This window comes from Ptychodera flava, chromosome 21 (genome assembly GCF_041260155.1).
Source record: "Ptychodera flava strain L36383 chromosome 21, AS_Pfla_20210202, whole genome shotgun sequence".
Lineage (NCBI taxonomy): Eukaryota > Metazoa > Hemichordata > Enteropneusta > Ptychoderidae > Ptychodera > Ptychodera flava.
Genome location: NC_091948.1, coordinates 3437675 through 3452568, shown reverse-complemented (window position 1 = coordinate 3452568; position 14894 = coordinate 3437675). Strand labels below are relative to the sequence as shown.

Here is a 14894-nt window from a genome sequence, read left to right as displayed (position 1 = left end):
AATTTCAAAGGAACAGAGGAGCATTGGTCAGAGAGAGTTGTGCAGGGGCACAGTTCATGGGGTTACACACAATGTGATTCGTACTCACTTAGGGCTGTGGATAATTAAAACATGTGCATCGTAAATGCAATTTCTGTGTTTAGGGGGGAAGGGTTTGGCTGCAATTCAGTTACCATGTGCAAAAGTTGCACTTCATGATTTAATATCACAACATCTCACTACATGTTTTTATATCACAAAATATCACTATATGGTATTCATGATATTGTTTGGTGTGTTACCGCATTGCTACAAATCATTGCAATTCCATAGCGGTGTAATTACTGATGGTAGGTATGCAGATACAGAATGAGGTTTGGTTGGATTTTCACACTTCCAAACTTTCGTTTAGGGGAGGGGAGGGGGTTTGAGGCCATCCACACTAAGTTCCCTTCATATGTTTTAATTCTCCATGGGCCCTAACATGAAGTCAGGCAAATCTTCATTATGTATAGAAATTCAGAAAGGAGCTTTCATCAGAGCACAGGGGTAGACTTTTGTTTTTCTGATTGGATGTTTGAAAGTGATTTTTTGAGAGAATCTAGCAATTGTGTGAAACTTTCTCATATGATAAAGGAGACACATGTTCATCCAGAATAGCATGAATGCAAGCTGCAGGATGCAGTTGCACCTGTTTCTTCTCATATGAAGGATATTAATATTACTGACAGGACATAACAAAGGAAATTAGACAAGAGAATGACAACCAAAGTTTGTCATTTTAAGTTTGAAAAAAGTGCAATATTTATAAACCTTAATTCAAATTCTTGGTTTAAAACAATTTATTATAGCAATTATCTGATGATAATTTTAGGACTGCAATATAAGGGAGCTTTTGTAAACTATCACTTAGTCGTGAAAAAAGCACCTTTTTAAAGAAAACCTGCAACACAAAGGAAAATAGTTGCATCAACAAGAACAAAAAATATTTTGTCACTGTATCAAATATCTTGTGAAATATTAGTGCATGTTTCTTTCTTATACTATATTCTGATAGAGAAAACAGAAGAGAATCAGAAATTTGTCATGCTTTTTATATGAACTGCAGATTTCCTAATGGTACACTTTGCAAAACAGACTTTCACTTTGCAAACATAAAGATATCTATGACATATATTTCCGAATTATTAAAGTGTCGCACCCTTCGCACCTGAAACATATTACACATCAAGATATCTCTGATACATATATTTATGTCATGCGCCCAAAGGGCACGCCAACAAATTTAAAACAGACAGATATCTCTGATATATATATATGTCTGATACAGCCGTTCAGATGCGCTGAAAAATATGTCTGATTATTAATATTGCGCGCCCAAAGGGTACACCGAAGAATGCAACTGAATGATGAAATTCGTGGAACGTATGATATTGCATTTTAGACAAGTATGAGCAGTGTCGAAATTCAAAAACACACTGACACCCCCCCCCCCCCACAGCTGAAGAAACTGACCAGTCCCTATTATCTTCCACACTGTCAGAGGCCAGCAAATCTAGGTCACGACTTACTTTGGCCAGGCTAGCAAAACTGGGTATAAATAGGCATATTTTCTGAACTTTTGAAAATCCATATTTCTGCCACATGAAATATTTTCCGTGAAATGCTGACCATGAACTCTCCTTGTATGTGTCCCATCATGTATAGACAATAGTGCAGTTTTTTCTCAAAGTGTGTGATAATACGATTCCCTACCTGCAATCATAGTGACCAACTAAAAAACAAATGCACAACATGTCGCCCCTCTTTTACAGAGCAGAGTATAAATAGTGGCATTCCACACTATGGCTATACAGACAAAAAGTGGATGTTGAACATCATTTTTATTTAACCCACTATCTGTAACCACAGCATGTATACCAGCTTCCTATCTACAGGATGTGATACTAGCTAAAAGACTATCAATGAGAGTTTGTCTCCTTATAAACTGCATTTGAACCTGAATGAATGAAGTGTGAAGAATTTGTGTAGGTTTCTAATTTAGTCAACATTAACTGGATGTAAAAAAGAAAGAAACAGGAGAATCTTTTATTGATATTTATGCTATGTTTACTAATACATTAAAAAATTTGAATTTGCAGAACTTAAGTACTTATTCTTGTCCCCCCTCAATCAGATTCAAATTAATCCCCTCTAGATTTTAAAGCAGTGTGGGCAACATTCCCACCTTATGAGAGAAACCTGGAGAAATTACTGAGAAAGGAGTTCACTTCATCTGAGCATATAGACCCTCGAGGGTCTATGATCTGAGTCAAGGTCACCATTTATTTAGTTGTATTAGATGGAACTAACGAAAAACTCACATAAATTTCTGTAATCATTGGCCTGACACATACATATGGACAAAAATCAACACTATGTATCACACATGTACAACAAATTTAGAAGCTACATTGTCTCAAAATCTGATTTCATTTACTTCATTAGGTGTGGGAGAGTTGTGCCCAATGGAGATCTCTGGAATGTCTAAAGACTGGTAGTTAACTACCACGTTTGCGTAAGAGTGTGTGGTAGATTAACAGTAGTTAGAAAAGTGTTCATTGCTTCCGCACTTACGGTCGACTGCACCTCAGTGAACAGATATTTTGATTCTCAAATTTTTACAATTCTTTTCTGATCTACCACTTGGGCTCTCATTTTAATGTGCTTGGAGTAAGAAATATTTTCACCATCTCCTTTAATTTTTCGAAAATCAAACATTTTATTTTTCCACCTAAAGTTAATTAACACAGGAATGGCAGCAATTTTGAATTTCAAATATCTGTAAATGTTGGGTACAAGTAATGTTTCTCTAATACTAAACTTTGCATGGTGACCCCTGATTTTTATTCTTGATTTGGTAGGAAAATAACTGAAAGTTTCATTCAGGAAAGTTTGAGCAAATGTTTAAGTCTTTCTCTTTTCGAGGTGCATACTACCTTAAGCCATCTAAAATCGAATAAATGTTACAATTTCACTGCAACACTAACAAAGTTTTAAAGACAAAATTTAAAAGACAAAATTTCTTTGGTTGAGAAAAGACTTTGTGACACCTAATCACCATCATGGTATCACAATAATTTATCCTTTTTGGTTTTTATGTGAATGAATTGGACCTCTACAGAGGAAAACAGAGATGAGGGGTTAATGACTACACATGTGCTATGGTGTTCTGTGTTTTCATGGTTTTATTTTCTTTTGAGTTGCATCAATTCTTACCAACAATTCCCAATTGAGAAAGCACCATTACAATATATAGTAGGAGATGTCTTTGTACTGAAAACAAAACAAAACAAGACCAGAGTAAAGTACAATACAATACAATACAATAATACAAATTAAAACAATGGAAACTAAAGTTATATAAAAAACAATGGTATATAGTAGTGAATGGTAACGCCAATGTGATAGGAAAGAGACAGCTGGTCAAAAATGAGTACAAGTAGATTTCCAATCTGATGGTCCTGAAAGATCAAAACTACCCCCATCTGATTAAAATCAACAGTAGAAACAGCAATTATTGCCTCCCTGTAGAGGAGAGGTGATAATCAGCTGCTGAAAAACAGCAAAGAACAAGTGATAGTGGAAATATCACCATCTCTACGGGATCTGATTTTAATCAGGTGAAAACTGACCATGCATGCATCTACCAACCACAGACGTTAGTTTGTCAACTTATAAAACTTGAGGTAGGTCTCAAAACAGAGCTGTTACTGTGTTATTTTCTCCGTTAATCTAATAGAACTTTAATTTAAACTTTATATGTCTGTATATCAACTCAAAAATTTGAGTCTCTTCGCCAACTGCTTATCCCATGTTTTTTCTATTTATGACCCACTGAACATTTTAATTCATGAGTACAATAATTTGTACATGGTGCACAAAAATAGCATTTAATATAATGGAAAGTGTGTAGACTATACCGGTAGTCATCATTGCACATTTCATTTCAAAAAGAAAGAAACAACTTCAATTACACTTGAGGAAAGATTTAACAAACAAGTGCTCCATCTTTCAAGGTTCACTCATAAAATATGAGACTCAATATCTTAATTTGTAGGAAGGGACATACATGTAATTCTTAAAATACAATATCCCTCTAAATGAGGTCACAAAGTGATTCTCAAAATGATCATATACCCTTTCTTTAATATTGTAAATTATCCCTGTGAATTCTATACTTGTAAATATTCCATTAATATCAATAGCTTAGCAATTTCTGTAGGTAAAAATCATAGTAAAATTGCAAATATAGAACCCCATCAACCTATAGAGAGGTATCCATTTTAGATTTCAAAAAGATATTTGTAAATTTTATTTTCATTTGTACATTAATACTGAATTTTGCCCTGTGAACATTCCTTGCTCTGAACTTCTATTAGTATATTCATTTTTTTCAAGGAGAACGTAACTTCCTTTATTATTTAGCTTTCCTCCTTTGGGAGAAGAAGTTCCAATCTCTTGACAGCATGCACTGCTGTCAAGAGATTGCAACTTCTGTCAAGTTTTTAAACTTTTGTTGAGAAGTTGAGTTGACTTCATCCAGATGCATCTCAATACAGGCCGACAGAACACTAGCAATATCATCTTGGTAGCAGCTGCAAAAACACTTTGACACTTTTGCTTTACAAAAAAATCTGTCATCACAGCACTAACAGTCATGGATGTGTGCATGATTTCAGAAGAAAATGGAAATCTGACTCCTTATCATACATCGTTTAAGCTGCTGAATATAGGCATGAAACAATTATCTAGGATTTTATCAGTTGATCAGTGCCTAAACCTACTTGAAATGATGGCTTGATCAAACATTAATGAAATGAAAATCAGCAACGTTTTGATTCCAATTTAACACATTACTTTGATCAATAAAGAAGATAAACCTTTTCTTAACTTACACATATATTATATAAACTTCCATTATGATCTCTATGTGAGAACAATTGTTTGTAAGGTTCAAAGGTCACCGAGCATGACAATGGGCACTATACCCTGCAGCATTCTAATTACTCAAGACCTTATTTTACTCTCTCTATATCTTTAACATGGAGAGCCCAATTACCCTTTCAACGATTAACGCAATGGGTTGATATATATATGCACAACCAATGCTTCTTCACATTATGTACAAATTTGACCTAGAAGTTGTGATGTCAAAAGAATAATAGCTCTGCAGTGCAGAGTTTGATAACATTTCATCAGTAATTTTGATAACTTTTTCGTTAGTATTGTTCAATACAACCAAGTATACAGTTTTATCATCTTTCTATAGAATGTTGAAGTACAAAGTTTTGGCTTTGCCAGTACATTCAGTGTTTTTGTTGACAACTGAATCCCAGTCCAGACTATAATTAAACTGCAGTCAATGACAATAGGTCATTTGCAGTCTGTATTGACATGTTTAATAATTATGGCATTTCCACATGATTTGAGGGGTAGAAAAGGCAACTGCGCTTTTTAATACAACAAAATACCTGATAACACATCAATATGAATTGCGGATTTTTCATAAAGCAGCAGATTGATAAATTCCCCATGTCAGCTGCATTCGATTGGCTAGCAGTAATTGTTTTAAAATGACACAATTATCCAATTGAATGGTCTTTTACTCAATATAATAGTAAAATTTGACCAAAAATACATCCCACAATTGCCCTAATATAAATAACATAACTTAGATGTCTGAAATCTAGCAGTACATTGGCTTGGTGCCGGAACATTTTAGAAAGACATAGGGAATACCAAAAAACTCCCATGAGTCATTAGGCCAATATTTCAAAGTCGGTGCTTGCTCCGGGACTTCAGCTGTAGCATCAAAGTAAGCGAAGACGACGCAACTTAGGTAGGCTCCTTGGAAGATGAAAATGTGCCACAGGCTATGGAGATAGGGAAATTTCAGTTTTGTCCATAATTCACAGTTCAGCCTGTCACTTAACCAGACAGTCACAGCAAATATGACGTACACCACGCTCACAAGTCCAAGGCGGTACACACGACTGCATCCACATCTAAGTAGAAAGTTATTTGATATATTGTCCATGTTATGATCATAGTTTCACATATAGATAAAAAAAATTTCTGGAAATTTAACAAAATATTACTTGATTTCATTCCGATATTTTGTCAATCTTGTTACTCTGACAAAGTCATGACATTACAGTTTTCGTTTCCTAAAATTTCTGGATTATCATCACATTGGTCAATATTACAAATTTGAAATGTCTATAGGTCTAGTAAACATTTATGCTGACTGTACAAATTGCTGAAACACTTCTTTATGCATTTAATATATATTGCATCCTTGTTGAAATTTAGTTCACATCTTTAAAGGCCAGATTTACTGCTTTTAGACAGGAAATAAATTGAACTCTACAAAATTATGGTTGCCGTCAAATGACTAAGAATCATACAGTTTTTTTTATTTTGACTTGAATATGGCATAATTCTTTTTTTGGAAAAGATAAATTTATTCCAACAAAGTGGCACATAAAACAAATATACATAACTGTGAATGAGTCAAGCGTTTGAACAAAATTACAAAGCAACTTGTCTGAACACAAAAATCAGTCATTTAACTAAAATATCATCATATATAAATTCATTCAGGGTGCATCCTTCTCCTTCAAGTCTTACAAGGCTTGAAAACTTTGTGATAAAATCCTGAGCTTTGTTCATCATAAGTTAAATGTAATGTATTCATCCATGAGGAAAGATAAAATTTTAATCACCATAATCTTTTTTAGCAAACAGCGCCCTCTTTGGTCAGATATGGAAGTAATGGTAACAATTATTCCAGCATTCAATATCTGAATGTCGCCATAGGATGTTGTTTATGACACAGATCTTGTGGTATATTCATATCAGAATAATTCTAATGGTATTCTACTACTGACTGTTTATGCTTTCTTGCATTTTATTTCCATTTCAAAGCAACAAAATATGAGTTTTTTTCTCTGACCATCAGACCCTGGGATAAGACAATTGTTCAAATTAAAGTTTGAGTTGCCATTTTCTGTGAACTATGACACACAACACTTATATTTATGCAGCCGAATATTTAATGTGTAAAAGCTGTCTTTGAATTTACGGCAAAGAACATCTTATTTTACTTGGATGAGCTACATGTTATTCTTTACCTTTTCAGTTCGATGCCGAAGAGTACGCCACACGGAATGACAAAGGTGATCAGAACAAGGTGATTGACAGCTGGGTGCAAACAGGCCATAGCTGTCCCAACAAAGGTGACGCAGAGTACAATACCCTTGAACTTATTCCTGTAAATAATAAGCAATTGAAATTTACAAGCATGTTATAAATTTACAACAAAAATTGTTAGAGAGTGCAGGCATTTACAGCATACAGAAGTAGGAGATGAATGTAATTGATTGGAAAAGTTTGCAATGAATAAGTTTCAGTTTTTGATAGTTAAATATATGTCACCATGAATTCCTTTTAATATTGTTCCATTTTCTTGAAAGTGATCAGCATTATTTAGAATATGTAAATGCATGAAAATTTTAATCTTGTGAGAAACCAAAATTATGAATATTTCTTCAGTTCGTCGATTTTTTTTTAATTTGTGTATTTGTATTTACCTGAAACCTACAAACAAGAAATTGTTGATTTTTACTATCAGAAATATTCATTATCACATATATTTTTATAATTAGTCTCAAATTACAACTTGAAATGTAACCAACTTCACTGTGTCAATAACTGCTCCCAGATAAACTGTTGAAAAGTACCTTGTGTGTGCCTTTTATGTTAGTAGAAATAAGCATCACAGTAAGTAAGCATCACAGTAATAAGCATCACAGTCTACTTATGATTTATAAATCTGTATTCAGCAAGTTGTAAACCTCAGTGAGTAAGCTGTCAGAATGATTTGAGTATCAACAGATTTTCTAATAAAAGAATAAATATCTCAGTGTTAGGGCTGCACACAGATTTAACATAATTAAATGATAAAAGACTGGGGTAAAAGTGCGCAAGTGGCAACCCTCAGTGCAATTAGGGTGAGGTTGGGAAAATCATCATATACAACACCTACCTGTCTCCGTTCAGACTTGCCGGATAATATCGTCTTGGAAACCACATCGCTAGAGCCCACATGATGACCCATATGATGGAGAGCTCATCAAGCAGCTGACCGACGAGACTCAGAGTAGCATGGAAGTACGCGGAGCATGCGCCAACGACCACCAGGAGAACCCAGACTATGTTGACACCACTGTTCACCTGTTTGGCATATTGCCTGAAGAGGTAGATCAACACTGGTGGCAGCAGGAAAAACAGAACATTACTGATCTGTACGAGAGAAAAATAATAAAGAGAAATATTGGCAATTGCTTTCAGTATGCAAAATAAACAGATATAAGAATTATAATTTCCCATTTTCTAAAAGAAACATATTTAGATCTCCCACCTACAAATTTGCCCTATTACTTGAATATTCTTCTTTCCTAGTAAATTATGGCCATAGTAAATTTGTGTTAAATAATAAGTTTTTACATTATTTGCTTTGGAAATGAGAATATGAAAGAGATGTGAAAAATACACATTGCAATTCACTGGGGCAATTCTTTAATTCACATTCATGACAAGATTTCATTTTATCCGTCGATGTTCCACTTCTATTTTACTTAATATGTTCCCCAACTCTAAGTTTCAATTTATTCATAAAATGACCAACACTGATACACAACGTTCACATATATGTGCATTGATGTCATGGCATTCTAAGGTAAGAAAGTTTCCCAATATAGACGTTGAGTTGCCACTGTTGATGCAGGGGCAAGCAAATCCATTGACCCTGACCCATGGGCTAGCAATTTTCTGTTTGGGCTAGCACTTTTTTGCATTTACTGGGCCGGCAAACTAGTGAATTTTGGAAATTTGATGAGTACAAAGATTTTTTTTTAGCATGTACTACCACTAATTGCATTGCAATTGCTACATAATCTTCAGCATATAGTGAAATAGCTCTGAGACAAGTATAAGCATAGCTACTGTAGTGTATATCTATCCTAGTTATTGTTGACTGTTTTGAAATAGCAGTCTGTTTGCACAGCCACATGGCAACAGCCAGTGTCTGGGCCCATCTGCTGTAAACCATTTTGTATCCCTTTGGTATTAAATGTCATTGTACAACCTGTTACATGGTCAAACCAAACAAATATCTCTCTATCAGTAATAATGTTTCAATCTGCAACTCTTGAATCAAAGTCCCTGATTGTCAAAAACACTGTAGCTCGACCATTTAGCCTTTTTTTATTTTCCAAATCTGAATGTCAAACAAAGACAAGAACATTTATAAATATCAATTTTTAATACAATACTCCTTTCATTGCATGTCACTGCATTTATATTAAAAGTCCTATTGACCTTTCCATAGAGAAATATCCAAACATCCAGGATAATTCACAATATAGAACGTTAAATTGTGGAAACAACTCTCTAGAAATGTATAGAGGTTTAACTTTTGTTTCATTTTGTTTTGGCTAGAATCCAACCTACCAGTACTCCAAGTCAAACAGACAGCAAACACTACATTAAAATCCTGATTACCTGATGTAGTCTAGAGATTAGATGAAATAAAGATAATGCCAAGCAGTCTTTAGCCACGTGAATAAATATTAAACTTATAAGTGAGTTAGATTTGAGAGAAAACTGAATACTGAGAATGATGTCAATTTCAGTACATATGGACCTTTTTATACAGTTGTTTATTTACATTTTTGTAAAGAGGGACTCTGGTAGAGGAGGGGGAAGGGAAAGGGATGAGGAGGAAAAGGAAGGGAAAGTTTCAATTGCCTTTACATGTGTTGGTCTTTTACTAGTAAGGATTTGTAGCTACTGTATACATCTTCAAAGGTACATTTTAGGCTGGGTCATGACATTATATGAAATATTTGAGATGACATGGCAATAAATAATAATTTTTTTTTCAGTGCACCCCAGTGACTGTCACAACATGTTGACAACCAGTGCTGATAATCATAACTGCATTTAATAAGTAAATTATTAAGCTTATGACTGTTATCAGATGTAACTCAAAACAATCAGTAACAAGGAGCCTTGTGCTTCATCAAATATTTGGAGAAGCCAGTGGTGTACCTGTACTATCAGTACACATACATTTATATACTCATTGGGTGGGGCATACTGTTGCTAGGCCACACCACCTCTTTAGTCAGGTCAGTATTTGAGGGTAGGAATTTTTGGAACAAAATTGAAGATCCAAAATAAACATTTCAATCAACGGTTCTATTATCTATTTAAGGATAAGGAACCAGCATGGTGACAAAAAGAAGCAGACACTTCTACCATTACCACCAAAATTAAATGCAGACATCCATAAATTTTGCAGGTATACGTTTCTCTTTATCTGCCCTGTAGAGTTACTAATGATAATCACAAACAGTTGGATTTCTATCTGAGGTGTTTTGCAAGATTCATAAAGAATATAGCAAAAATAACAATTGTAGCTCTTTGAATTGCCTTTTATATTCATTAATTTGCTTTTATTTTATTTTTCAAAAATGCCTCATGTCAATTGCCAATTATCTGATGTGTTGAAATTGTTCTGTAGTCCTTAATCAGTGATTGTTTATGGGTATGTTGTTACATTAAATGCTGAAGATATATTTTGCAAACAGTCTTTGCAAATGTTTTCTTAATTTTCTCATACTATATTTGTTATAATAATATTAACAACAACAACAACAATAATGATAATACACACTTAATTTTCTGGTGCAACTTTGACTGTTAACCAAGAGAGAGATAGCACAATTTGTAAGTAATGAGCCACAGATATCAACAGAAAAGAGTTCTTTTGGTTTCCTTATTGCAACAATGTTGCAATATCTGAACATTACTTTTTAGTATATTTGTTACTCAAAGTGAAAGTATATTCAAGAAAATGTAACAAACACTTGCAGCATTTGTAACAATTTCAATATAAGGACCACTCAGTCACATTCATGGGTTTAAGGCCAAAGAGTTTTGTCACTAGGTGTCACCTCCCAGGTATCTCTTTGACTTCCGCTAATGACTTGTATGGTTACTATGGTACTGTAAACATCCAACTAGTAAATAGTTACAAATTATGTAAAGTGCCAAGCTTTTGCAAGGGAAGTCACAGGGGCTAATAATCAACTTAAACATGGTTACATGAAAAACAGTCTTCAGACATTAAATTGATAAAGAAATTCAGGATTTGTAACCACAGGCTACCAGGATGGGAAGAGATCTAAGCAGGGTATGGTCTAGCTCCGCATGGCAGGGCTGTGTGTTACCGGCATTATACGGCCTCCCACCACAGTGGTTGAGGCCGTATAACTCCCGTAACACACAGCCCTGCCATGCGGAGCTAGGTATGGTCATACTACCCATAATCATGGACACCATGGGCTATTAAAGTCCTAGTTTTACAGATAGTTACTAAAGCCCTGATTGCATACGAGGTAAATATTGTCGTAAAGTCTTGTTACAATAATATTAAATTCTTGGTTTTGATGAGTTCAATCTTGTTTGGCAGACATAACAACTGAACCTGTCAAAAATGTCATGTTGAATTCATTGCTAAACTGAAGCTGGGCAATTAGAGATTGACCATTCCATTTGTTATGAAAGGGGTGGTAGGGATGCAGACAAGCAACTTTTAGCATAATGATTAAAATGACCAAACGTTTTTCAGATATTTGTACAACATCGTGTGCTTTTTACCAAATTCACACTAATTTCCTTCAACAATCAGAACTTATACAAAGCTTAGCAATATTTGCTTTGCAGATCTTGTCTCAATTTTCTGAATACACCCCTACAAATCTAATGGTCCATTCCGTAGTGCACGAAGTTTGTGTCAACGAAAAACCCTGGGTTCCATTTTCTTCCTGTAAATTTGTGCACGGGGACTACCTTGAAGTTGAAAATAATGTTTAGCACATTAACACCTGTACAAAATTCAAAACAAATTCAAGTTTCATTGGACATGTTCAATATTTACACCATTTATTTCTTTATCTAGTGTACTATCATGATGTCATAATCATTATTGATATATACCACTTCTTCATTTTGAGCAAACACTTTGTACTACAGGGCTCGAAATTAGCGGTAGTCCCGCATCCACAGACTACCAACTTTTCTCTGGGGCTACCAAAATCCATAAAATGGTTGCCCACTCAGACTACCAAAGCCCGGGACCTGAAATTCAGCCAGTACTTGGCATGCCATGTCCGGTCTATCACTTTGCGACCAGCTAAATGCAGTCAAACCCAGCTGAACACAGAAAGACCAGACTATGACTTTGTGCAAACTAGACAATTACCGTGCGGCAGAACTCTGCAACAAAGTTTCTATATCTGAACTGCCGTACTTGAATGACAGGCACAGGAAATGTTAGCCTATGAAAATGCATTTTTGGTGCATTTTGATCATAATATATCAATCACAATTACACAGAAACAATGCCTCCTCCCTATTGAAAGCCCGTGGTCTACAGTGTGTCTCAGTGCTGAGAAGGTCATATCGTTGTCATGACGGTTGTCAAAATTTGCATGAACTGTGACATTGAAACCTGTTGTCAAAAGGCCACCAAACTTTCACTAACGTCCATTATACCTGTTTCCTTGAGTATTAAAGGTGTGTAATTTTCACATCAAAATGACTAGACAATTCACTTTACGGGCAGAATCTTGAAAATTAGCTTTTTCTTGTCTGGTTAACGAAAAAAGATATCCCTGAACTGAAATATACATGGGCTACCAACCATTGTCACTGGGCTACCAACTTCAGAAAATGGTAGTCCAAGTGGACTACCAGGGGAAAAAGTTAATCCCGAGCCCTGTACTATATTATGATGATGGCTTTCAAATTCAATGCCTCTAGCACAATGAAAACATTACATGAAGTTGTGCAATTTGCACTGGACAGAAACTTCATTTAAATTGCAAACTTATCTATAAATGTTTATGAAGGTATTTCGCAAACAATAAACATTCGGACGGATTATTTTCATAACAACAAAAAATGTACAATAGATTGTCTACCACGTCATCTGAATTTCATCTGCTCTACCGTCTTATTGTCCTTGTGAGATATATATTGGTAATTGTTTGGCCGTAACCCCAGTATTGATATGTAAGATATCATTTTGTTTACCTTTAAATTTACACATACTGATAAGCAAAATTATGAAAACCAGGAACATGGCCTATTTTTTGAAGTTATTATTGTCACAATCTTTTCCAGAATATGCTCAGGTTTGCCTCTCACAAGTACTACACCAGAACTGGTTGTTCAATTGCACATTTCTTCTACTGCAGCTTGGATCAACTTTTAACTTTTACGGCACATCTTGAAGTTTGGAAAAGATTATGAACTTAAAATAATATGAGGAACCCCAAAGCAAATTTGAATGGTGATAAGAGGAAATTCCAATAATATTGCCGAAAATGAATAGGCCTAAGTGTGAACGAAAAACAATTGTTTTCAAAATTAATCCTTGATGATCCTGTTCAATGAAAATGAAAATGCTCATGTGCACGTTTCGTCCCGGATTGTGACGGACTCAGAGCAATTAGAGAACAAGTTGTCTTGTCAATGAGTCGACATTGTTAATAATGTTCAAGTTGCGTAAACATTGTTTACAAAGAATTAATTTTGCATAATTCAGACAACGTCACAGATGACGCACGCACATACCCGCTTACGCTTCGTCATTGAAAATTTTATCTCATATTATGAACAAAATTAACCCTTCGATGAATGATTGAAATCGAAAAAACCAAACAGGACAAAATGATGGGCCCACGCAATTTAAGGTTGCACTAAATCATCGTTGACCTTGTCCCTGAAATTCGTTCATTCATTAGTCTGATTAGTAAGATTAATTTATGCACTCTGACTAATGAGCACGTTGTTTTTCGCAATTCCGCAATTAAGGTACGAACGGATAAAAATAAGTCAATTATTGACAACGTTTTTCAAATAAATGGAAATCTTATCATCAATGCAATGAAAAATTGTGAGTTATAAAAATGCCGATTTAAAGCATACTTCGAAAGAGAATAATTATCCCAATGATATATTTCTGTTAAAGGAAACTCGGGAAAATGATGTTTTACCGTATTGAAAAATTCCGCGATTCCTGGGACGATGTTATAGTTGACTTCGCACCAGTCCACATCGGAACTGCCGCGTTGCAGTTGTCGGATCATCTCCTCTGCGTCGATATTTTCCATCTGAACCATGTCGCGGGAAGGATGCGGTGAAAAATTAACAACAATAGGGTGATAATCAAACACAACTTGGTAAAACTTTAACTTGACGAAATTATTTATTACAAGTTAGTAGTCGTGGCTACCATTGGCAGATAACACGCGGCAGTTCAGTGAGGATACTGGCCAGACTGTCAACACCCTCGGTGGCCTGGCGCACAAAGCCCAGTATGCTTATAGCTGTACTGCGACACAACTGCTCCTTTGTCATTGCGCCCTGTTGATGCCATCATGTTAACGTATGTCGCAATGAGAAATACCCACGCGACCGGAAGTCTGTGTTATAAACAAAGTTGGACAGGCTGAATTATTTGTACGTCATTTGTTTGTCATGTAGTTTAATATTTATCACTAAAGTGTAATATTGTTTCATTTTTGTAAATATTTAAATAACTTTCAAAAGCTTATATGAAAATTTATCATCTTATACCTATACAGATGAGCTAATAAAAATTGAACAAAACTTAGGGCACGAACGAGGCTAGCACTGCACTCTGACCTGTTGAACGAAAAAGACTAAGGGATGGACCATTAGACCTTGGGAGGGGGGGTGGTCACAATGAAATTGTGAAAATTTTTTTTTTACTATTG

At 35.1% G+C, this 14894-nt stretch overlaps 1 protein-coding gene across 1 annotated transcript; it reads right to left on the bottom strand.

Moving 5' to 3' along the window:
- Positions 1-3188: 3188 nt before the first annotated feature.
- LOC139121115 (alkaline ceramidase 2-like) lies at positions 3189-14592 on the bottom strand. Its single transcript, XM_070685762.1, has 4 exons — positions 14151-14592; positions 8069-8325; positions 7155-7292; positions 3189-6026 (listed from the first exon to the last, which is right to left on the bottom strand). The coding sequence occupies exons 1-4, from the start codon at positions 14274-14276 to the stop codon at positions 5708-5710; spliced, it is 840 nt and encodes a 279-aa protein (XP_070541863.1). The 5' UTR covers positions 14277-14592; the 3' UTR covers positions 3189-5707.
- Positions 14593-14894: the final 302 nt, after the last annotated feature.